We start from the raw sequence: 24,155 nt of genomic DNA on the forward strand, positions 1-24,155 counted from the left end.
TTTAAGGAAGGCTGCTGGGAGGAGAGAGTGCATATAACCACCCACCTAAAGAGCTGTCAGACTGGTGGTCAAAAAGCAGACTCTCTCAGAAACAAGCAGAGACAAAAGTGAAAGAGAGTGTGTAGGAGATCCCAGGACGAAAGGAGAGTTTGACTCAGACAGAGCACAGCGTGACAGAACAGTTACAACACCAGGATACACAGCAGGGATAGGTACAGCTTCAGGACCAGACGAGTGAATGGATACCTTATGCAGTCTAAGTGGACTTGACCCTCTATGGGTGAGCAAACGTCTTTTGTGACTTTAAATCTTGAATATTATTCAAGATTTTTCATATATATATATATATATATATATATATAGAGAGAGAGAGAGAGAGAGAGAGAGAGAGAGAGACTAATATAATATATCTGTACAGTTCATTTATATTGTATATGCTACATTTATACCTGTAAGAGCTTATTATAATTATAAATAATATTTCTATTAAGAGAGTGAGTGAAGTGAGTGACTGAGTGAAAGTATTTACTGAACATATTTCAGAAACATTAAACAATTGCAAGAACCTGTGAACCAGAATATATGTGTTTTTTTTTTTGCTGTTCTTACATTTGATGACTTTCCATTTAAAGTTGGAATATTAAATAAATGTGTCACATCAAGTTAAGATGATGCACTGTGATCAAAGTTTGGAATGTGATATATTTTACAGAACATAACAATTTAATACTCTGATTTTACAAGCTTCTTTTAGTTGTCAGAATTCATGGCAGGTCTGTTCATTCATTTACACCGATTTAGTCCAATCGCAAGACTTAATTGAAACTCAGTTGTTTCTCACCCAGTAACAGAAAGAGATAAGAGAAAGTCGGTGATGAGCTTGGCGAAGATAAACAATAAGAAGCAAAAATTGACCAATATGGTAAACCAAGCTCCAAATGTTCAAAATTATAACCTTATTTGATATGTTCTGGAACATTCAAGACATATCTGGTTTCTGTGTGGACTGGATTTGGATCAAGAAAACGTTGATCCAATGAAAGTATCAAGACTGCCAATTATAATATAACTGGTTGAAAAGTTAAGCACACCCTCTCCTTCATCTTCAGGACTGGAACCAGACATGGTACACGCATAACCCTGAACTGAGCAACTGCTTCCAGAACACAGTCCTGGTGTGGGCTCCGTGCATCTACCTGTGGGTTCTCTCTCCGTTCTACTGTCTTCATCTGTACTGCCACGGCCGAGGTCCGCTACCCCTCTCTTCACTCTGCAGTGCCAAGCTGGTGAGACAGACCGCTAAGACCCGTTAATGTTATACAAGCCTGTCTTCAAGCCTGTTTCAAATGTACCAGCTATGTGGGCTATAAAACTCAAACCACAGTGTTAAAGGAAAGTGAACGTGGTGGTCTGGGTAGACTGAGGGGTCGAGTTCACGCTCTAGTAACCAAGGAAGATAGTAAAAGAGAGAGTGATGTGTGTAACCACAATTTGTGGTGTGAGTGCGGTTGGCACTCGGGTAAGCTGATGTCACTTTTCACTCTTCCGCTCTAAAAATCTTTTGTTTGAAACAGTTGCCCCTCCATTTGTTCAGAGTCACACAGATTCCTATCCAGTTTTATCATAATGTAAATCGCACCTCTTCTCTACAGTCACTGACCACCGGAGCTTCCGGGAGAGTGACTCAGTTCTCACCCTGATATGAATTGTATTCCTCTTTGCTCTTTTACAGTTGCTGGGATTCTTCTTGGCGTCCTTTGGTTTTGTGGAATTCTTCTACATCCTGTTGGAACGAAGACAGGAAATCCAGCAACACCTTGTCTTCTTGCTCAGTCCTGTCATACGCAGTCTCACCGTGGTAATGTAACCCCTAGGTTCTATAGAAATATGAAGAAGTACAGGCAGAAGCCAACATAAACTGTTTAATAATGAAAAATGAGCCCCAATCTGTTGTTGAATGAATTTCAAATGAATTTCAGGAACAGTACAATTTTTGCTATGATTTATGTCAGATTTTTATCTTAGCAAGGTAAAAATTGCTGCCCAAGCTTAAGGTGTGGTTACATTTGCATTTGAATATTCAGCAAATTGTTGCAGGAAAATCATTTCAATATGAATAAGAATCCAGACAATCAAGAATTTCGCATAAGTTCGAATGTTCACCCCATGCAAATTTTGCTGCGAGTTGGTGGTCACTGATGCAAAAAACTACTTTCAATCCAAGTCAGACAGTGGGTGGTATTTTAGTATGCAAATTTATTCAAAGAATATAAGAAGTTCAAGGTATTCAAGTGAGCCCGATGTAAAAGATAAAGTAAAGATGAGAAACCCAAGTTCAGTTAGGTAGAGAGTAGAGAGACTACTTGGTTTAAAGTGACTTTATCACTTTCGCTTTTCAACTTTTTGCCTGCAAAATTTCACTGATACACTTTTAAAATTGAATATGTTGTCCAGTATTGCTTAAAAGACAAGTTTAGACCAAAATGAATGTCGTCTAATCTAGACTGATTTACACTTGTTTGCAGTGTTTTAGTATAGCGGGTAGACCAGTAGTCATGTAAATCTTAGCTAGTGAAGTCGGTTGATTAGTGTTGTTTTACTTTTAGTGCTGGTTGAGCAAGGAAATCTGCTAGTTAAAAAAGGAGATAATGTACGTACATCCAAATTAAGATAAAATGTCAGAGATTTCAGCAAATTAAGGAGGCAGAACCTTCAAAAGTTCTAGAGGATCTTCATCAAGTAGAATTGTGGGAATTCAGCAACTATTACTTTGTGATAGTTATGAAGCCTAGTGGGAACACTAGCATCCCGTATTGAGCCTTAAAGATGTATGCATGGGGCCACACGCACAAGTGTACATTAGAGATTTAAGCTTCATTCATTCCCCTCCTACAAGCCTTCCTTCCCATAATTCATTTTTCAACACACCTGCTTATGTCTGCAAAATGGCTCCTAAACCCTTACACAGCAGGAGCTGTTCACATCTAATAGAGTGTGACACTCTGAGGTGAACTAGGTTAGGGACACACCTACACACTGCCTAATGAACATAATCTCATCATCGTTTTCTGTCCGCATGTTCCATTTGCATCCTGCAGAGTCGGGCTCCAGACCAGACTCATGACCCATCTGTGGTCTCCTCAGACACCTAAGTCAACACTGGCTAATGCCAAAGAAAAAAAAAACACTCAAAGAGTTAAACAGTGCGATCTTGTCCTCAAAAGCCCTCTTTCTTCACAACTGATAGTGATCTTAATTGGTCACCGAGTGAAATAATGCATTGTCATAGCTTCTTGGAGTGCTGGAATGTAGGTATCAAACCTCAAACTATTTTGGAGATTTTATTAAGTAGGTGCATAAATATTGCTTTTAAATTATGAAAATATAGCTTTTTTGCCTTGTGCAAGCTTCTATACCACATATTAGTTTCTTGTGTAATATTTTGGCTTATGTAATGAACAGTTAAGAAAGCAACAGCCACTACTCTACTTAACCTAGAAGGAGAATTTGGAATGTACGAATTGGGCCCCCAACTGCAATTTATTTGCACATGCTGTCTGGATTGTTGTAGCACCTGATTCACTGAAAGAACACCAAATTTGCCCAAATTCTCTTCGTTCGGGTTAGCCTAGAATACTAGTTTCTGGAAAATGAAGCAAACTTCTGCAGTGTGGCATTCTTTCCTGGGACTGTAGGTCCACCATGGCTCTTTAAAAATACTTTTCATCGTTTGATCATTATTTTTACTTTAATTTGACATTTAACTGTTCTTAAACCTGTGAAAAGGATATGGAGATATATAACCACTACACATCCCCAAAATCATACATTTTTACATTTGGCACCCCAAACTGAGTTTTTGAGTTTTTGGTTTATGTCGTTGTTTGGAGCTGAAGTCTGCTGTAATGCTTGGCTACTTTTTTTTTTTTTTTTACTCACCATAAGCTACTGCCGGTTTCACTGCATGCTGTCATTTATGCCGCAGGAAGCAGATCTGTCTCTGTCTTCTATAGCTCTTAACTCTCCAGTATAATTACAAGCTTTAGCTTCCTCCCACTGTCCAGAGGAGAAGTCATGGCTTATTCTCGTAAGACACTAAACACAAAATCAACAATGCAGATGTTACATGTGGTTTACGTGTACTGTTTCCAGGTAGTGCAAAAACCTCCGCAGGCGTGTTCCATTAGGACACGATTAAGAGTTCCTTTTAAAGGTTTCACCTAATTTATCTGAGGTTATATGGCTTTGGTATGGTTTTGAGGAGGCGTATTTGTGCCCAGTCCTGATCTTTCATCTGTACCACACCAGGAGGCAGCTTTTTATGTAATCAAATGATGTTGTGCACTACCTAGGAGACACAGCAACAACTGAACATCACACAGGATTGGGATCGGCGAGAACCACTGGTTGACAGTCTGGTTTTGAGAAATGGAGGATGTCAAATTATTTTTGGATAAAGAAAAGTCGCAGTAATTATGAGAAATGTGGGATCAACACAGGCCACGCTTTACATGTGTTGTTTTATTAGAGGAGACAGCTGTGGTGGTAGACAGGGAAATCCCAATAGAACCTGGACAAAATTGCTGAAACAAAACTAATTTAATTATGGATTATACAAAAGCATTGCACAATTTTAAAAGTAAAGTCCATATCCACTTAAATTCAGTTCTCAGATGCTCCATGTTTTATCTATATACATTGCAATATTTTTTTCATAGCTTATTTCTTGGTTGGGTATTTGTTTGAAAGGATTAAGTTTTGCTTTCTGCTCTTTCTTCTCTCTAAAGGTCATGGCCTCCATAGTTGTAATTTAAATCTATTATGTAATTGAATCTATTTAAAGACTTTCACAATGAGTTAGATTGAAAGGTGAAATGTGTAATTTCAAAAAGGATGAAGTAATGAATTTTCCCGGAAAACTTTCCTAGTTTTTTCATTGGTCGGCCAAACAGACAACTTACGCCAGTGGTCACTCAAACAGAACCACAGTGTTTACAGTTTTTGGGGTGGAGCCTACAAATGGATTAAGCTGGAAAAAAGAGAAAGTATTTTAGAATTGAAAAAATTACATGCTTCACCTTTAAAGTAAACTTGCATCATTGAGGAAGAGGGCATGTAATTAGGCTTCTTTTTGAAGTTATCACTTGTTTTGTACAGGCTGTAATTTAAGCAGATGAGAACAATGTTATTAACAGCTGTGTGTTTGACAGGTGTTAGCCGTGTGCCTGATTCATTGGGAGAGAGTGCGAGGATGCCGTTCCTCTGTTTTCCTGTTCTTCTTCTGGTTGTTGGGCGTGGTCTGTTCCCTGATTCCGCTTCATGCAAAGGTCCAGCTGGCTGCGGATCAGGTGAGAGAAATAACTACTGACACAGACCCCAAATCTGGGGATTTTCAGTTTCCCTGGACTAACCCTGCACATATGGTTGTATTAACATACAGACAAACACAGATGCACACATAGACATAGATGCATATCCACACATGCACAAGCAAACACATTGCAGCACACTCTCACAAACACACAGCAGCTCAGCATTCCAGCAGTTTCTACTTTTAGCGGTGTTGATTTTCTCCAGGTTTGGTTTTGGTTTGTCACATTCATATCATGAGTTCATGTCCAAGTAGGTGTTAGTTTGAAACATAAGTCAGAAAGTGTCCTTTTACCCCTACTGGATCTTACAGCATCTGGAAGTAAAGAATGATTTTTTTTTGTTTGATGTAAATTATGTGAACAACCCACTTGGGTTTAGCTAATTATTTTATTTAACTAAATAATTAAAATCAAATTCATTAAATATTTCAAAGTTAGGGTATGAAAAAAATGTATGTGGCAATAACCAGGCCAAATTACATGTTTCTAAGTGAATTTTTATGCCACACAGTCCTTTTCAGCCCAAGGACAATAACACCGCTAGCAAGAAAACAGGTTTACTAGTTTTAGAAACGAGACAGTTCTGACCCATATCATGGAAAACTGGGTCAAACATGAAGACAGATAAGCATATTTCTCACTGGCATGCTGACTTTATGCTGGAATAAGAATGGGAAGACATTTGACTGACCTACATTGTGACCACCGAAACCACTCTGGCCTTGTTTTTTATTTTGTGGTGTGGTTAAGAATAAAGCCTCTATCTTGGCAAGGGTCTCCACGGCCAAACGGATGTTTACTACAGATTTGTCTCAACATGTTTTGTGCTCCAATAGTGAAGCCAGGACGCTATATCTAGGACACCAGAAAGATAAACATAGCATCTACTATATGTGGAGAAATGCATGAGCAGCATATGAACAGCACATGTGAAGCTTTTGTAAATATAGCTACTTTTGGCCCCTCACCAGCAAATAGTGGCCGGAGGCTTGTACAGCAGCAATCTATGAGTTTCCAGATTGTAGCGTGACTTGAGGCCTTTTATGACTCTTTTCATACGTAATTAATTTAAATAAAGCAGGCCATTAAAGAGTTTGGTTTTCACCATGATTTGCCTTAACTGTTCAAAATAAGCTTTACTGTGTTGTTAATGCTCGTGCACACCCATGTCTTCTGACATTAGGCAAATAAGAAGGGACTCTGCACGATTTCTTACAGCATAAACAACAGATCATATTTTTTTTACATGAATCCTTACATCACTGAAATGTAAACAGTTTTGAGGGAGTTCTAGCTTGACATTTTGAAATGTCTTCAGTAAACAATCCCTTAAAGGTTTATTAGGAGATGTAGTCAACACATCAACAAGGTGTGTTCCAGAGAGTTCCATAAGAACAGAATGTTCAGCATGTAAACAGTCTGTTGGGAAGTCTGCGGATCAGGACTGTAATAACATCTCAGTACATTACGGGAAATCCCTGGTTGTGGTACTCGTTTAAAATAAAAAAAATCTGCCTGCGCTCTGTTTTTCTGTAATCTGTATTTGATCTGCTGATTTTGGTGTTTCTCCTTTTCAGGGTCTCTCTCCGGATATTGTGCGGTATTTGGCCTTTTTCTCATACTTTGCCCTGCAGTTGGCGCAACTCTTCCTCAGCTGTTTTGCAGACCGGGCACCCTCAGGCAAAGCCATCCTCAAGGTACGAACGGAGCAAACTCTTCATCAGCTAAAATAATCCATCACAAACAATCCTGTGGTGAATTTCTGTTGTTTACTAGTTTCCTTATGTAATATAGAACCCAACCCCACCATTTTGAAGTGAATTATGGTAACGGTGGTAGGATATGCAACTACTATCTCCCACAAGTATGCAGCACTTAGATATTAGCTATTGGATAAAAAAGATGTTTTTCGGCAGTCAGTTTGACTCATCAACATGGACACTCTGTGGTCCTCCTTCCCGGATAATGATATATCCTTTTTTTAAACTAAATTCTTGACTCATTCTGCCCACTGCTTGGTTGTTATGTATGCAAATTAAACATAGAGCAGAGCAATACAGAACATAATCTCCAGACATTTCACGAGATAGTGGTCCATCGGACTGTTCTCCTCCAGAGAAAAACAAGGAAACAAGCTCGGAGAGGAATTAGTGTGTTTGTGATGAGGTTCTAGCCACAGACGTCGGTGCCACACCCCTTGATCCCCTTCTGGCTCAGTCACTTCCTGTGTAGGGTTATTCACAGCATCCTGAAGAGTGAGACCTCCAGTGAGGAGGCGGGAGAGGGAGTGAGTGTTTGGGTGGATGGTTGTATGGGCAAGAGGGCAGCACTGAGGTCAGCAGTGGGTGGAAGTGTGTTACAGTGGCACATAAGGCATGCACACACACAGATAGAGGTCTACCACTCTTACTCACAGACACTTTCACACTGTTCCTCTCTCTGTTTACTCTGAGTTCACTGTTGCCAAATATAATTTCGAACCACTCCTTTCTCCATCCAAGAAAGCAAAACTGTGAAACTCTTCTTTCTAAAACTGACAGTTGACAGTTAAACACCTGGTAATTTATGCGTATAATGTTAAAACTGGTTTCAACAATTCTTATTGTAGTTGATGATGAAATTGTACCTCTATTTTATTTTAATTAACATGTTTGGTTTGGTTATTCCAATGAAGACACTGCTAGACATCAGTAGTGGACAATGCATTTTAATGTTAATGGTACCATTAAAATCATTTAAGTGGGCAAAGTCAATAAATTCTAGCCAAATAACCATTAAAAGATGGGACCTATTTTTAGTTATATATTGTTTCAGAGTTTGTAAGAACATAGGCATTTTATTTTTTTAAACACTTATCCACATTCTGTACATTTTGGCCACACAGTGTATCTGTAGCCAACTTGTTCTTGTTTTTTCTCAGAATCCATGTCCTGTTCAAGATGCATCATTCTTGTCCAAGATCCTCTTCTGGTGGTTCAGCGGGTAAGGAATTAAATGGTTCTGAATCCCATTTCTAATTCTAACTCTTTGAAATACTTGTTGAAGGTAATGCAGTTTGGGTTGTGTATGCTTCCAGGTTACTTTTCAAGGGATATCGTTCTCCTCTGCAAGCAGAAGATCTGTGGAGTCTGAGGGAAGAGGATACATCTGAGAAAATAATATCTGACCTGGAAGAGGAATGGACAGCAGAGCGCACCAAGTTACAGCAGTAAGTTTCATTGAAATAACAGACAAGTATTTCTAACACGTGACATTTTCAAGCACATGCACATTTATATTGTTTGTCTATGTTGCTGTGGATCCTCATGCTGCTTTGATCAATGCAATCCCATTTCCATCTGAAAAATGCCCACAAAAGAGCTGAGACATGAGGATTGTGTCAACTGGTTGGCTTGTTAACACTTTTCTGTTTTAAACATACAGTGTTTTCAAGTACTCTGAAATCCTCTTTGTCATAGGTCCCATGCAGTTTAAAATTTGTGGAAACTTGCGTTGTGGCACAGGATGTTTTAATGTCATTCTGTTTTCAATTACAACTTACAAAGAGGTATTAAAAAGCTTACCAACTGCACTTAAGCTTTAGCACCAATTCCTTATGCACATGTCCATTTGCCTCTTCTCCATCTACAGGCAGGAGAACCCACTAAACACCAGTATTGCCTTGGAATCTCGACTACCAGAGCAGGCCCAGTTTCTCAGGAAGATTCAGAAGGAGCAGAGTTCAGGATTCTGTCTCTTACGGACACTTGCGCGCAGCTTCGGACCCTACTTCCTAACAGGGACGCTGTGCCTCATTGTCCACGACGCCTTCATGTTTTCAGTTCCACAGGTTCTAAGGTGAGAAAGTCAAAGCAGATTTAATGAGTCATCTTGGCCAATTCTTTTAGTATATCTAGGATAAGTTAGGCTTTGGGTTGTGTTTATGAGAAGTTCTGCCTTCAAATAAACACAGATGGCCCTCTGTGCTTTTAGAGACAGCTTGCTAGGTTATCAAAATATTTTTAGAAGAGACATCTTACGGTTCACAATATCTTTGGATGAAAACAGGAAGTGGCGGTGTGCAGCAGGTGCTTGAGTCAGAGACGCCATACCAGCCAGACAGAGATCATGCTGTTTATGCCCACAGAGAAGCAATTATGGCTTCAAGTCTGAAAGCTTTAGAGAGCGAGAGATGACCACAGCATTCTGTCCGCCGTAGACGCGTTAGCTTCAGGGAGGGTAGAGGAACACTGGCGGGGTTGTGGTTACTACAGGCAAGCAGCCAGCTAAATGTGAGGTTCAGTCAGCTCCCAGCGAACAGGGAGATCCAAACTGTAGCAACTACATGTATTGTACTGGGATCCACTGTCAAAAAAGGTGGACTTTGGTGGGAACTGTGGAAACATTCAAGGTCTCCTTTTCCCTTCAGTGTAACCGACGTGGATTTTGTAGCTTTTGGTTAGCATTCAGAAAAACATTTTTCCAGTTGAACATGCTACCTCTTGTTAGGCTCAACAAATCCTTCATTCTTCATTTTCAAAACATTTTCAAAGAAAGCTGTGGGTTTAAGCGCTACTGTTAACCTTGAGCCTAACCACAATGGTTGGATGCGGTCTGTTACAGAGGAATCAAGCCAAATGCTTAGTTACATCAGAAATCAGCAAATTTCTTTGTACAACATAGTGCCTTTATTCAAACCCTTTTCTCTCATTTTTTTTTAAGTCTGTTGTTAGGCTTTATGAAGGATGAGGATGCTCCGCTGTGGAAGGGCTATTTCTTTGCCACTCTAATGTTCCTCCTGTCCTGCCTGCAGTCCATCTTCAACCACCAGTACACATATACCTGCTTTACTGTGGGCATGAGGGTTAAAACAGCTGTCATGGGCCTGGTCTACAGAAAGGTGGGGCATCTCACCTGCACAAAAACCTTTTTAGAACATATGATTCCGTGATTAGTCTATGATTTCTGAGGGAGGGAAGTATGTACAGAAATGCTCCATGTCTTTTCCTAGAATCTTCTAAACTTCTTCAAAATGAGCTGAAACTACCCATGTTATGAACTAGTGAAAGTTGGCACAATGTTTAATTTTTTAATTCAGTTAAATTCTTATCATTACAATTCAGCTTCCTGTAGGTCATGATCAGTTCAAGTAAATTCAAATGCCCTTGTTTTTAATCAGTCCTTTTCTCTTCTTTATTTTCTCAATTTTGTTTTTCCCCAGTCTCTTGTCGTGAACAGCGCAGCACGCAGAACATGCACAGTTGGGGAGATTGTCAATCTGGTCTCTGCTGATACCCAGAAGCTGATGGACTTTGTGGTGTATTTCAACGCAGTGTGGTTGGCACCCATTGAGGTCACACTCTGTCTCTTCTTTCTTTGGCAGGTGAGGGCACATATATTTGCTTATTTTTTTATTCCACTCCAGTAAACTATCTCCATTCCAGTAATATGAGTAAGACCTGAATTTCTTTCTAAGCATTTGGGGATACTGACTGAATAGCTGTTTTAACTTTCCAAGATAAATAAATGAGACATGTCTTGTTTGACTTTTTTCAGCATTTAGGACCATCTGCGCTTGCAGGCATTGCCACTGTGATCTTCATTTTCCCTCTGAACGGATTCATTGCAAGGAAGAGAAGCAAACTCCAGGTACTGTAATGTTTTAACTCATAAATGATTCATGTGTCTTTGAGGTCACGATATAAGAGGTTACTCTACAATAAAACATACTGCAAGTTCCATACCTCAAAAATCTTTTCTAAATATGTTGTATTGCGAGCTACAGTAGTCCCAAGTGTTTTATTCCTTGGAGGCAAGTACATTTATTTTAAATATTTGAATAATAACAACGAGATTCTCATTAGGGGAGATGAAAATGAGTTCCTTGTTTATCTCACCCACTAAAATTCTTTCTGAGCCATGAGACCGAAGAGGAGCCTGGTGAATGAGCGCTAAAGAAAGACAGCGTGAAGGGTCCACAGCTGGTTTAGATTTAGCTGGATGGATTCAAGCTTCTTTTGTTCCTTTGAAGTTCCCCATGCTTCCTCCGTAGAAAAGTAACCACAATGCTTGCAAATGGCAATAAAACTTCAATTTTCTTTTTAGAAAACAACAGATATTTGGCATGCCACTGATTGAGTCAATCTCTCAGCTCCTAGCTATTGTGTTCTAGAATATCTTAACGTGCAGTTAGGAATTTATTGCCTTCTTCAATATCAATCATTCTGGTGTGAGGTCATCCTGCTGAAAAGACCTGCTCATACTGTTGTGATGCTGGTCGAATTGGTGAACCAGCATAACCATCCTGTTCATTAACATGGTTAAGATGGTTAATGGTTATGGTGGTTGACCAAGAAAGTTTTTTCTGGTTAAGTTAGTCAAGACGGCTTGTAGGAACATTGTGATGATTAAAAACTTTCTGGTCATTTCATAGGAGATACAAATGAAGTACATGGATGGACGGGTCAAGTTAATGAATGAGATTCTGAATGGTATCAAGATTTTGAAGTTCTATGCATGGGAAAAGGCTTTTCTGGAGCAGGTCTTGGGATACAGAGAGAAGGAGCTTAAAACTCTGAAGAAATCACAGATCTTATACTCCGTGTCTATTGCCTCTTTCAACTCCTCATCATTCCTGGTGAGATTCTTAAGTAATGCTTCAGGACACACTTTTGGGAAAGAACTAAACCTAAATTCACTAGGTCAGGATTTATTTTATTGTATAATTTTTTTGACTGTGATTTCCATTCTTTGCCAGATTGCTTTTGCCATGTTTGGTGTCTATGTACTCATTGATGATAAGAATGTTCTGGATGCTCAGAAAATCTTTGTATCAATGGCTATCATCAACATACTGAAAACTCCACTAAGCCAACTTCCTTTCGCCATGAGCACAACCATGCAGGTGAGAATTACATAAACTCTAACACCATTATTTTCTGCCCTGATTATTTACTGATGGTGTCTGTATTAATTTTTTTGTTTGTTTGTTTTTTTGTAATCTTTAATTAAATGTAAGAATAAAATGATCCTTGTGTTGCAGGCTCTCGTCTCTTTAAAGCGTCTGGGGAAGTTTCTTTGTCAAGATGAACTCAAACCAGACAATGTGACAAGGGAATCCTTTAAATCTGGTGAGAGATGACTTGTTATTATTGTGCAATAGATGAGTAAGGCTAAAAACAGACTGAATGTTTGTCTGTACCCTGTGAGACTTTTCCTCTTCCCTTCACTTCCGTCTGTCAGTAAAAATATGAGTGAGATGGAGATTAACAACAGTTTGATAATAGCTTCTAAATTTCACAGTTAGACGGTAGTGATGATTCACTTCCTTACGCTGGCAAAAACAATTAGAGATCTCTGAAAACACACTGGATTGCCTGCATGTGAATACAGTGTAGCCTACTACATAATATATTATTGCATTTATTTATTTATTTATTTAATTTTACTTGTAGATCATTACAGACCTTGCACAAAAAATTGTTACAAAATAAACACGGCTACAGTATAACAGTATTATATTAAATATTATACACTTTGCAATCAAAGTTACATTTATATGGACTTGTTAGTCAGCACATTACTTTTATATGACTTAAAAATATTTTGTATTATTTTATTATTTATTTTTTAATGTCTTCCTGTATTCAAGAGTTGTTGTTTTTTTAAACATAAAAATACATGTTGGTATAAAAAAATATTAAAGTACCACCAGTATATTGCCATGAACAACTCTCAAACATACATATTAGCAGTTATACAAAGAAATTTGATTGTGGGGACAGTGGTGGGCAGCATTCATCAAAGCTGTTCAAGATAGCTTGTGAAAACTGTTATTGTGAAGATTAAGCTAATTAGACTGTGTAATTAAAGCGAGTCTATAATTTCACAAGCTGCAGAAGAAATCTAGTTTCCCAGAAGCAATCTCTATAATTTCAACGGCACTTTTCTTAAGAACAGTTTGTGTTTGTGTAGATGTCTGCATGTTATGGTAAGTGATTCAGGCATGATATTACATGATTTACTCTTGCTCTTTGATTGTTCCTCTTTGCTCGTCAGATGTGGACGGTGTAGTGTTTGAGAATGGAACCTTCAGCTGGTCTAAGGATGGCCCCCCGTGTCTAAAAAGGTATCATTATCCAGAAAGTTTCCACAAGACTCCTGAATCCACAATCAGGCAATAAGTGTCCAAGTTTAAGCAACAACTTACTCTGTGTGTTGGAGCAGGATCAGCGTTAAAGTTCCCTGTGGTTCACTGGTTGCTGTTGTCGGCCATGTTGGCAGTGGGAAATCCTCGCTGCTTTCTGCCATGCTTGGGGAGACTGAAAAAAGAAGCGGGACAGTCTCAGTCAAGGTACTTACATTAATCAACCATAACGCTCATTGTATATATTTTATGAAATCTGATTTTGAATGGCATGCTATGATTCTACAGAAAGTGCCCATAATGAGAGCCCTGTCTTTCAAAGTTGACTCGCATGTAATATATGTAATAAAGTATTATACAATTCATGAGGTACAACAGTCTGAACGCAGATTGAAAATCTAATTCATATTTGAAAATAAACAAAACTTTTTAGCAATTAAAAAAAAGTCTAGATTATATCATATTCTGCACTATTTCAAGGCCACTAATCAAATTTCAAAGAGCAAAATAGTTCATCTTTACAGTTGATTTTCTTCTTAGCATTTCTTGCTCCTGTCAATATAGGGCTCAATTGCCTACGTTCCCCAGCAAGCTTGGATCCAAAATGCCAGTCTGCAGGACAACATTCTTTTTGGACGAGAAAAAAAGGAAAGCTGGTATCAGCGGGTGTTGGAAGCCTGTGCCCTGCTGCCAGATCTGGACAATCTGCCTGCAGGAGACGCCACTGAGATCGGAGAGAAGGTGAGACCCAAAGTAGAGGACTGAGCTCATATGAGCTAAACTTCCATGATTCAGATTCAACAGGATAAATAAGCATCAATGAGACCAATCACAATTGAGCATGGATCTTTATATAAATCTTGATATACATCTAAATAAATATAATTTTGCATTACTTTTGCATACTTTTGCCAGGGTTTAAATTTGTCTGGCGGACAGAAACAGAGGGTGAGCCTGGCGCGTGCTGTTTACAGGAAAGCTGACGTGTACCTTCTTGATGACCCCCTGTCTGCGGTGGATGCACATGTTGGTCAGCACATCTTCAACAAAGTCATTGGACCCAGAGGCATACTGAGAGACAAGGTGACTACCACTGTAGTGTTTACCCTACAGATGGAATGGGGGGTAATTTTCTATCTCCTCAGCATTTCCAATTTCTTTTTTTCAAAGACACGGGTTTTGGTGACCCATGGAATGAGCTTCCTGCCTCAGGCCGATTTGATTCTTGTTCTGGTGGATGGGGAGATCAGTGAGCGAGGTTCCTATCAAGAACTTCTGAACCGGAATGGTGCTTTTGCTGATTTTATCCACACCTTTGCCAGCTCTGAAAGGAAAGAGTGCTTCTCGGAGGCTTCCCAGAGAGGTAATATTACTGTGGTGTGTGTTCAGGCATTTATACTATCTGAAAACATAGATATGCAGTTATTGTGGATGCTGGTGTCCCCACCAGGGAATCAAGTGTCACTAGCAAGTTCTTCTGGTATGCCCTGCTTTAATGAGTGTTAGACTATAAGCTATATTTTAGGACTATGAAAATTCATAGCGGTTCAAGCTGATCTTCTCAGAAGAGATATGTCAGATCCAAATGTTGTTTTAATGTGAAAAAACTATTATTGATCATTTTATGTTGAATCCATACATTTACAGGCTCCAAAAGACTGTCTGTAAGATTGAGTGTTACTGAATACATGCCATTTTCCAGGGATCTGTCCCAAGAGCAGCTTATCAGGTATGAGATTTTAAACTTGATTATTCAGTGATACTGAATATGACTTTAAATGATGCAGACAACAGGAAATTACCCTAAAATTGTGGTACAAAATGACTGCAGTTAAAGCTGGGTGGCCAGTATCAGTCTAATTCCAATGAGTGTTGCATTGAAAGTGTATAATTGATAACCATTTTGGTAATCATGATAATCTTGAACACAACATTATGAAACTGAACAGGACATAAAATTGCAAGGAAACGATCAAGTTGGGTATTGGGATGTTCTTATGACATAAACCTGAAAATATCTTGAGCCATTTTAACCGCTGACCTCATGGATGATTGAACCTAAAGTGCAAAAATGCTAGTTCATTTCCAGATATATAGACTCTGCAGCACTTATTGCTGGTTAAGTTATTCACTAAATGGGAAGCATAAAGATTGATTCAAACTGTCTTTTAGTGGTGACACCAACAGTATTTCAATTGAGCCGCTGCCCGATTCTGATGAGGACCACATCCAAGAAGACCTGGGCAAACTGACTAAGGCTGATAAAGCACGAATTGGCAGAGTAAGAACATTTATCCTAAAACTTTATGACATTTTCTTTATATTAACCACATACGTTTGGCTTATGATCTCAATTTTTCTTATGTCCCAATAGGTGAAACTTGAGATGTACATTGAATACTTCCACACTATTGGTTTGCCTTTGATAGTTTCCATTGTATTCCTGTATGCCTTCCAACAAGCAGCATCTCTGTCTTATAATTACTGGTTAAGCTTGTGGGCTGATCAGCCTGTCATCAACGGCACTCAATTAAACACAGATCTGAAACTGGGAGTCTATGGAGCTCTCGGCTTTGCTCAAGGTCAGCAGAGTTTTAGTGTTTTACCTCAACAGTTCAAGCTACGATTCAAATAAACTAAACGGTTTTGAATTTATTTTGTTTTAGGAATTGCCATATTTGGTACCACGGTGGCCATCTCATTAGGGTGCATAATCGCCTCCCGCCATCTCCACTTGGAACTTCTAAACAACGTGCTTCACTCCCCTATGTCGTTCTTTGAGACCACTCCCAGTGGCAACCTCTTCAATCGTTTTGCTAAAGAGATAGACGCCATAGACAATATGATCCCTGATGGGCTGAAAATGATGCTAGGTTACTTCTTCAAACTGATGGAAGTCTGCATCATCGTGTTGATGGCCACTCCTTTTGCAGCCGTCATCATCCTTCCTATGGCATTCCTTTATGGTTTCATACAGGTATGCCTGAATCTGCATTTATGGGGTTAAAGAAAGAAGGCTAAATTGCTAGAACTGTCTAGAACCCATCTGCTGAGCCAACCATACCTGAATTCAGAAGCAATGGTTGAAATCATTACGGTTCTGACTATAATCTCTCTCTCACTCTTTTCAACCTTGAAGAGTTTCTATGTGGCCACATCCTGCCAGCTGCGGCGGTTGGAGTCAGTGAGTCGCTCTCCCATCTACACGCATTTAAACGAGACAGTACAGGGTGCCAGCGTCATCCGGGCGTTCAATGAGCAGTCCCGCTTCATCATGGGTGTCAATCACAAGGTGGATCACAACCAAACGGCTTACTTTCCCCGTTTTGTAGCCACAAGGTGAGACAATGCTCAACATTCATTTTTACAATCACAATAACAAACTATAAGCATTCTTGCATTCAAAAACAACTAGGTGGGTGCAATTGACTGGAACAGCCATTTAAAAAACTGCTGATGCAATTCAAGACAACATTCTGTGTCAAAGAAACTTTTTATGGCACCTACCGATACTCCTGTCTTGGGCATCCTGTATCATAGATATCGATTGCTTTATATTGATATTAACTTAGTTCTGGGATATCTTTTCATGCAGGTGGCTGGGTGTGAATTTGGAGTTTCTGGGTAATGGCATTGTCCTGGCTGCTTCTATTCTCTCTGTGATGTCAAAAGGAACCCTGAGCCCTGGGATGGTCGGTCTGGCCGTGTCTCATTCACTTCAGGTGTGAATCATTTCAAATGCCTCTATGCAGAATCCGACATTACTAATATAAATATTACAAGAGCTACCAGATATATTTGCAGTCTTGGTCATGCAGTGTTCACCCTCAAACCAAAAAAGTTTTTAACTCCACAAGATGTCCTATGGTGTAGCTTTCACTTGTGGTCAGCCTTTTTCAAATTAACATTCAGAGAAGAAAAAGCAAAAAATATTTATTTGTCTGTTTTAGACCAAACAAATCCAAATACCATCCTTATTAACTGTCTTTTTTGTTTGTTGTTTTTTTAGGTGACGGGTTTCCTTAGCTGGATTGTAAGGTCATGGACAGATGTAGAGAACAACATTGTTTCAGTTGAGAGAGTGAAAGAATATGCAGACACTCCAAAAGAAGTGAGTGTGGCTGTATAGCATAATCTATTCTATTTAATAATTAATTTTATCAACCTTTATTTCCAGTTGTAAATTATTTTTTTTCTTTGTTGGTCAGTAATAGCAAGCATTTTTACTGTCCATATTATTATTTACAGGCAGCTTGGAGCATAGAGGGAAGCTCTTTACCGCCATCTTGGCCTCAAAAAGGGACCATCGAATTTAAGGATTATGGCCTTCAGTACCGTAAAGGCCTGGAGTTGGCCCTGAAGGGCATCTCTGTTCACATCAAAGAGCGGGAGAAGGTACAAGTGAAGACTGTCTATTAATATTGCTGTGTGTTTTTATGGATGATATATACCATACCTCATTCCTCTTATAATAATCCCGAGTAGCTCACCTAAAAATGTCAGCTGTTATTTGCAAAGATAAAGTAATACATTACAGGATAAAAGTGAAAGTCCAAAGTACACTGCTGTAATTATGCTTGACAAACATTTGGTGGGGTTGTGGTAATGCAAAGTGTTCTTGCATAATAGTCCCATAATTTCTTTGTCTGGAAGTCAAGCTATGTTGAAATGTTCCCACAGACTTACTCTCTGGTTCCTTATCCTTTCAGATTGGTATTGTGGGAAGAACCGGTGCTGGAAAATCATCTTTGGCTCTTGGAATTTTCCGGATCTTGGAAGCAGCAAAAGGACAGATCTACATCGATGGAATCAATATTGCAGAGATCGGGCTTCACGATCTGAGATCCCGCATCACCATCATTCCACAAGTGTGTACAACCGAGATCCTCCATGTGGAACCAAAATTACTCTATAATTTTCTTCTTGACGTCATGGGTTTTTCAAATTTTTATGAACTCCTCACAAATATGTTTTGCAATTTTAATATCTTTCCAGGACCCAGTGCTGTTTTCAGGATCTCTCCGCATGAACCTAGACCCCTTCGATGCCTATACTGACGAGGAAGTGTGGAATGCCTTGGAACTGGCTCACCTAAAACATTTTGTGTCTGAACTGCCAGATAAACTCAATCATGAGTGTTCAGAAGGAGGAGAAAATCTCAGGTGAGTGCTATTCTTTCATCATTTTAAATAACTAAAAAGTGGTTTAAAGTCTATTTATTTCATGTTCACCAGTGGCCTGCAAATTGCAGCCATGAGATTTTAATCAGTAGAGACTTTGGATTAACAATGGTGAGTGGTTCTCTTCCTGCAGTCTTGGTCAGAGGCAGCTGGTGTGTCTAGCAAGAGCTCTTCTCAGAAAGACAAAAATTTTGGTGCTGGATGAGGCCACAGCTGCATTGGACCTGGAGACAGACACCCTGATCCAGTCTACCATCCGCAGCCAGTTTGAGGACTGTGCTGTTCTTACCATCGCACACCGCCTCAACACCATTATGGATTACACAAAGTATGTTATTTTACATACGCCATTGAACAGTGGTTCCCAAATTGTTCTCAGTGGCATTCTCAAACATTGTTCAGTATGTTTCAGGGGCCCAAAACACCCATATCTACCGTTGTACCATTGTGTGGAATCCAGTCATTTCAATACAGAATTTCATATGAGGACAGATTATTAAAATATGCAGATAAGTTGGTCACACTATTATCTCTCAACTGTGCTTCGAACATTGCTAAACTATTGACAAATTTGGCTGAACGTTTATTAATGTCACTGCAGTATTAGGAGACTTATTAATTTTTTTGGAAAGTGATTTAGCTGCATACAAGTCGTAAAAGTCCTTCATTGATTTATGTGTGACTAAATTCTAATGAACTCTACTGCGTAATTTATGAAATTAAAGTTTTATCTGAAGGCCCAAATGAGATTATTATCTGCATTGTAATGATTTATTAAGACTATCGTGACCAAAAAGGTAAATGTAGCGCTAGTATACATATTTTAGCGGACGTGGCTACAGTTTGGGAACCACGTTACTTGATCACACAGTCATTTGTTAATGTTTTAAACTTTACCTTATTTTTGTTTTCTTAGGGTGATTGTTATGGATAAAGGACATGTCGTCGAGATGGATTCGCCCAGTAACCTTATTGCAAAAAGAGGCCAGTTTTACTACATGTGCAGGGAAGCTGGGCTCTTGTAAGACTTTATTTGAACATCGACTGTCTTCTTGCGCCTCCTTGTGGCGAAAGCAAAGAATCTGCAGACTCTACATTTCTCAGTGCAGAACACAGACAGCTGGTGCTTCACAAGGGAAAAACACCAGACACTTGAATCACACACTTCCCCACAAATGAAACTGGTTTGCTTGTTAAATTTGAAGATGAAAATATAAGTTTTTACTCAGGTTTACTCGCCATCTCCATGGGCAGAGTAACACTATGCAGCTCTTAGGAAGAATGAGAAAAAGGCCTTCCTGCCTCAAGATAAAGATCAGTGCCTCCTCCAAAGCTATTTGTAGGGTTACAGAACGATGTAGTTGATGGAAACCTGTAAATATGGCACCTATTTAAATACACAAAACAAGGAAGAAAACGGTCTGTTCTGCCTGTGCCCTAGCATCCATGGAGAAAGAACATGAATGTGAATAGCTAACATGCTAATGTTGCACAGGTAAATAACAAATCAATGCAAAAAATTATTTAAGCTTTAATGGATTCTTAGTTCTCTTCATAGACAGTTATGTGAAGAATCACATAAGAGAGGACAATATGTTTACAAACATATTCCCACATATACTTGACCTAAAATTCCCCAGAAGTTTCAGACTCCCTTTCAGACACTAATTAAAGCTTTTACGAGAGGGTTTAGGGATAAAAACAGTACAGTTGGCCAAGTCGGTTGTGTTGATTATTCGTTTCAGCTGAAGTAAACAAATAAAATCTGTACATAATTAGTAATATTGAACGTCTTCATTACTGCTGACCAAATAGTTATAATAGCAAGAAAATATTGTTTACCACCATTATGAAGGCAATATTTTTATTTAGCAGTTTCGCACTTCAGTGTAAGAAGTGTTTTGCAAGCATTTTGTTCTCTGTAACTGTTACTGTAGATTTTTAGCAATATATTTTAATCTTAAAAGTGGACATGAAAAAGACAGTGCATCTGGTCTTGTACAATACATGTGTGACATGTACATTATTCATGTGCCTTTGTGACACTCCAGATTTTATTTATATTTTATATTTAATCTTTATTGACACGTCATCTCATGTTTGTATGTTTATACATGTAATAACTGTGTATAAAGAAACTTTTGACATCAAAGGATGTGTCATTGTGCTTCTGTGAGCTTTTCTACAGGCTCCATATTTGATGACAAACTGAAAAACATGCTGTTAAACAACATAAAAAAAAAAAAAACACTGTGGACATGACGAAAAGCCTCAGCAAAAAAAAAAAAAAAAATTTGAGTACCAAACTATATTTATTGTTTACAGTAGTAAAGGACAACAAACAATGTACATATCAGTACAGAAGAAAGCCAACATCCGAGAATCTTTGAGTCAAATTCTCTCTCCCTTTCTGTCATATGAATTACAGTGAGAGGGCAAGAGATGTTAGAAGAAATCAGACCAGTCCTTGTGAGCGATGACTGATACCTCGCCTCAACAAAGCCTGAAAGGATTCCCTTTTGTCTTGCTTCAAGACCTGGTCATTGTTCTGGGATTTAAAAAAAAGGGGAAATGAACAGGAAAAAGATGTATTGGTCTTTTAGTTCATTCCGGTTTCCTCAACCAGCACTCAAGAGGAAATAGGATTGGTAAATGGATATATTTCGACAAATATTTAAAAGTATAAACACAGAACAAGTTGGTGTAATCCTGCCACTATTTGCTAATCGAGTACCATCTTTGGGGTTTGGTCCAGAAAGGCTCACTGTAATTTGCATCATGTAATCAGTCTCTTCATTTTTAATCGCTCGTTTACAGATCCCGTCCCTACAGTGAGCTCGTACGAGAAGCGGCCCCAATAAAAGGCAGATGAATACAACACTGGTTGAACATATTTCTACAACACATACAGGCAAATAGAATCAGAATTGAAACAGGCGTACTTAAAGCGCTTAAGAACTGAAAGGTGGAAAAGAAGGGAAAAAAAAAAAAACTATGCTTCCTCACTTTTTATTGGGTGGATATACTATGGAGAGGGTGAATGGTTCCCGGGCTTGTTGAGTAAATCAGTGTTCGGAGCAACATAAAACCCTGCTTGGTGGCTGGTGTGGATATTCTGAACAACTACGCCCTCTGGCAGCCTTCTAGAGTACGTTCCCCCTCCACAGTAGCTGTCTAACCATTGCGCATATAAATATTACTGGAAACACACTTGCGATGGCCACTCTAGGAAAGCTAGAGATGACAGAAGAGAGACAAAGAGAGAAAGAGAAGGGGAAACGATGTGAAAGCATCAGAATGAAACACCATGAGGAATAAAATAGATAAGTGTGGGGTCCAGGTGGTGTGGAGTTTTAGCAGGAGCCGCCAGTTTGCTGTTGAAATACGTCAATCGTGTCCTCGTCCTCCATCTCCAACTAACAAATGCAAAGTTCCCATTAGGTACAACAACAACAAAAAATCCATTAGTTACAGTATTTATAATCCTTTTTTAATATTAGTTAATAAAATGTTTCAGTTTATTTATAGTTTGTGTTAACTTGGTAAGCTTTAATATAAATGGATACAACTTTACATTTTAATACAATAGTATATGTTGAAATTAACATCAAGTAAGATTAATGAATGTTAACAATTTTCATTGTTAACTAATATAGTTAATAACTAATGTAACCTTACTGTAAAATGTTCCCCAATTAGGTTATCATAATTATCTATTATTCAAATCACCTTCTGGTCACACAAAAAAATCTAAATAACTAAAATAAATTAGTAAATAGATTTTCAGTTTAAACAAAAAATACATTTTTAGTTAACTTCAAAGGCAAATTTCAATTGTTTAACTAAAATGAAAAGCAAACACCAACATAAAAGCCAATACAAAATATTAAAACAATATTAGTATTCAAATAGCACTACAATAGCACAAGATTTTGTCACAAAAAAGGGGCACTTTTACTCACCTGCGCCGGTGTGTCTGTCTCATTAATTGGTTGCCCGTCAAATCTAAATCTAATCTGTCTTATCGACAAACCCTGCAATAAAAACAATATTTACATCAGTCATGGGACTGGATGCACTATAGAATTTTAATAATACTTCAAATAAATATGGAGTTCTTCAAGCGTTTTGTGTTCCAAAATCACAGTGACTCACATGGACGGCCCACGCAGCAGTCCTGAGTGCCAGGGTTTACCATGAGCACGATTACTGATCTAGTGGAAATGCCTTACCTGTCTCTCACAGTACGCTTTCATTAATTTGCTGAGTGGCGTGTGCCTTTTAATTTTGAACTGGACCACCGAGCCATCCTGCCCCGCCACTTTCAGATTGATGTGGTCGTTCTCGGTTTTCACTCCCTCCTGAAACAATAATAATAAAGTGCATGTGTGAGAATTTGAGAAAACAGGAAAGATCAAACAGAGCAAAATCTACACATATGAGATGCATGAAACATAACCCTGCTTGCCCATGGAGGACTATAACTTAGTGAAGAAGGCCTATTGAATGCTAAGTTTTTAAGAACTAAGTGAATTGAAGGGGGAGTTAAAACACATTGTTAAAACACATTTTATAACAATGTTCAGAACATCCAACTATTCGATAGTCGCCGCAGCTGTGAAGTGAACGAAACGCACAAAACCAGACAAGCAAATGTTAGCCGTCTAGTAGCCAAACATTGTTGCATCTCTGTGCGCCATTTTTAAGCAACTGGCGCAGCGAGGTGCAACTCTCAATCGTAATCGACAGAATAATCAAATCAAACTTCTGAGGTGAAAACTTCTGACTAGCGTTGAAAATGCAAGGTATCGGTTCAATTATCATCCAAATGGCGGACGAAAATTTAGTGCTGCGACGCGCTTTTATATTTCGTTCCGCTGTACTTGAGGCATTTTCTTACGCTAGTGGCGTAACGTGGCCGGTGAGCGCCACTCCGCTCTCACAAAGAAAAACCCGCAAACGCTGAATTACACCGGAGCAAACGCGCGGTGCGTCCAGAACAGTGGCGTTCTTTGAATAAGCATCTGGTCAACAAACCATTTAAAACACGCTTTAATAAAAACACAAGGCTGAAAATTAAAAACGGATGGCGTTTGTATGTACACAAGACAAAGATCGCGTGCCGACCGCCTTTCTCCCGCATAAATGCGCAATCTGACTATCAGCAAGAGGTTGCACAAAATGAAACTGGAACTCGGCCTCACGCGGCTGGTTTTGAGCGAAGCTTCAAAATACGGCAAAATTACAAATCGGATGCTCACCTTAGGCTTGTCTTCGGACATTTTTGCAGGTGTCTGTTGGTCTGTATTATAGAAATAAGCTGAACACAAGATGCGCTCTCCACACTGTAGTAGAGCAACACTGCTGCCGACGGGAACGCGCTTTCCTTTACCTACTTTGTCAACGATTGGTTGGTTTTTGGTCACGTGATGCTCCTGTCGTTCGCGGGAGCGAGCAAAGATCCCCGCGAATTTCTGT

General features: G+C 39.0%; 2 protein-coding genes across 2 annotated transcripts; one reads left to right on the forward strand and one right to left on the reverse strand.

The window, feature by feature from the left end:
* On the forward strand, nt 1-20,970 carry abcc6a (ATP-binding cassette, sub-family C (CFTR/MRP), member 6a). The gene is made up of 31 exons (XM_026258557.1): nt 1-280; nt 1,110-1,286; nt 1,733-1,858; nt 5,211-5,348; nt 6,950-7,069; nt 8,293-8,354; nt 8,449-8,580; nt 9,003-9,209; nt 10,074-10,251; nt 10,573-10,734; nt 10,908-11,000; nt 11,785-11,988; nt 12,109-12,255; nt 12,394-12,481; nt 13,410-13,479; nt 13,578-13,704; nt 14,062-14,238; nt 14,413-14,580; nt 14,668-14,860; nt 15,145-15,226; nt 15,670-15,778; nt 15,872-16,079; nt 16,164-16,474; nt 16,637-16,836; nt 17,093-17,219; nt 17,507-17,608; nt 17,746-17,892; nt 18,207-18,365; nt 18,493-18,659; nt 18,811-19,005; nt 19,594-20,970. Exons 1-31 carry the CDS (start codon nt 239-241, stop codon nt 19,700-19,702), a joined length of 4,527 nt encoding a protein of 1,508 aa, XP_026114342.1. The 5' UTR covers nt 1-238; the 3' UTR covers nt 19,703-20,970.
* On the reverse strand, nt 20,971-24,094 carry sumo3a (small ubiquitin like modifier 3a). The gene is made up of 4 exons (XM_026258568.1): nt 23,939-24,094; nt 22,910-23,038; nt 22,640-22,711; nt 20,971-22,093 (listed from the first exon to the last, which is right to left on the reverse strand). Exons 1-4 carry the CDS (start codon nt 23,957-23,959, stop codon nt 22,031-22,033), a joined length of 285 nt encoding a protein of 94 aa, XP_026114353.1. The 5' UTR covers nt 23,960-24,094; the 3' UTR covers nt 20,971-22,030.
* Between the last annotated feature and the right edge of the window lie 61 nt (nt 24,095-24,155).

The sequence above is a fragment of the Carassius auratus genome, chromosome 6, assembly GCF_003368295.1.
Source record: "Carassius auratus strain Wakin chromosome 6, ASM336829v1, whole genome shotgun sequence".
In the NCBI taxonomy this organism is placed as follows: domain Eukaryota; kingdom Metazoa; phylum Chordata; class Actinopteri; order Cypriniformes; family Cyprinidae; genus Carassius; species Carassius auratus.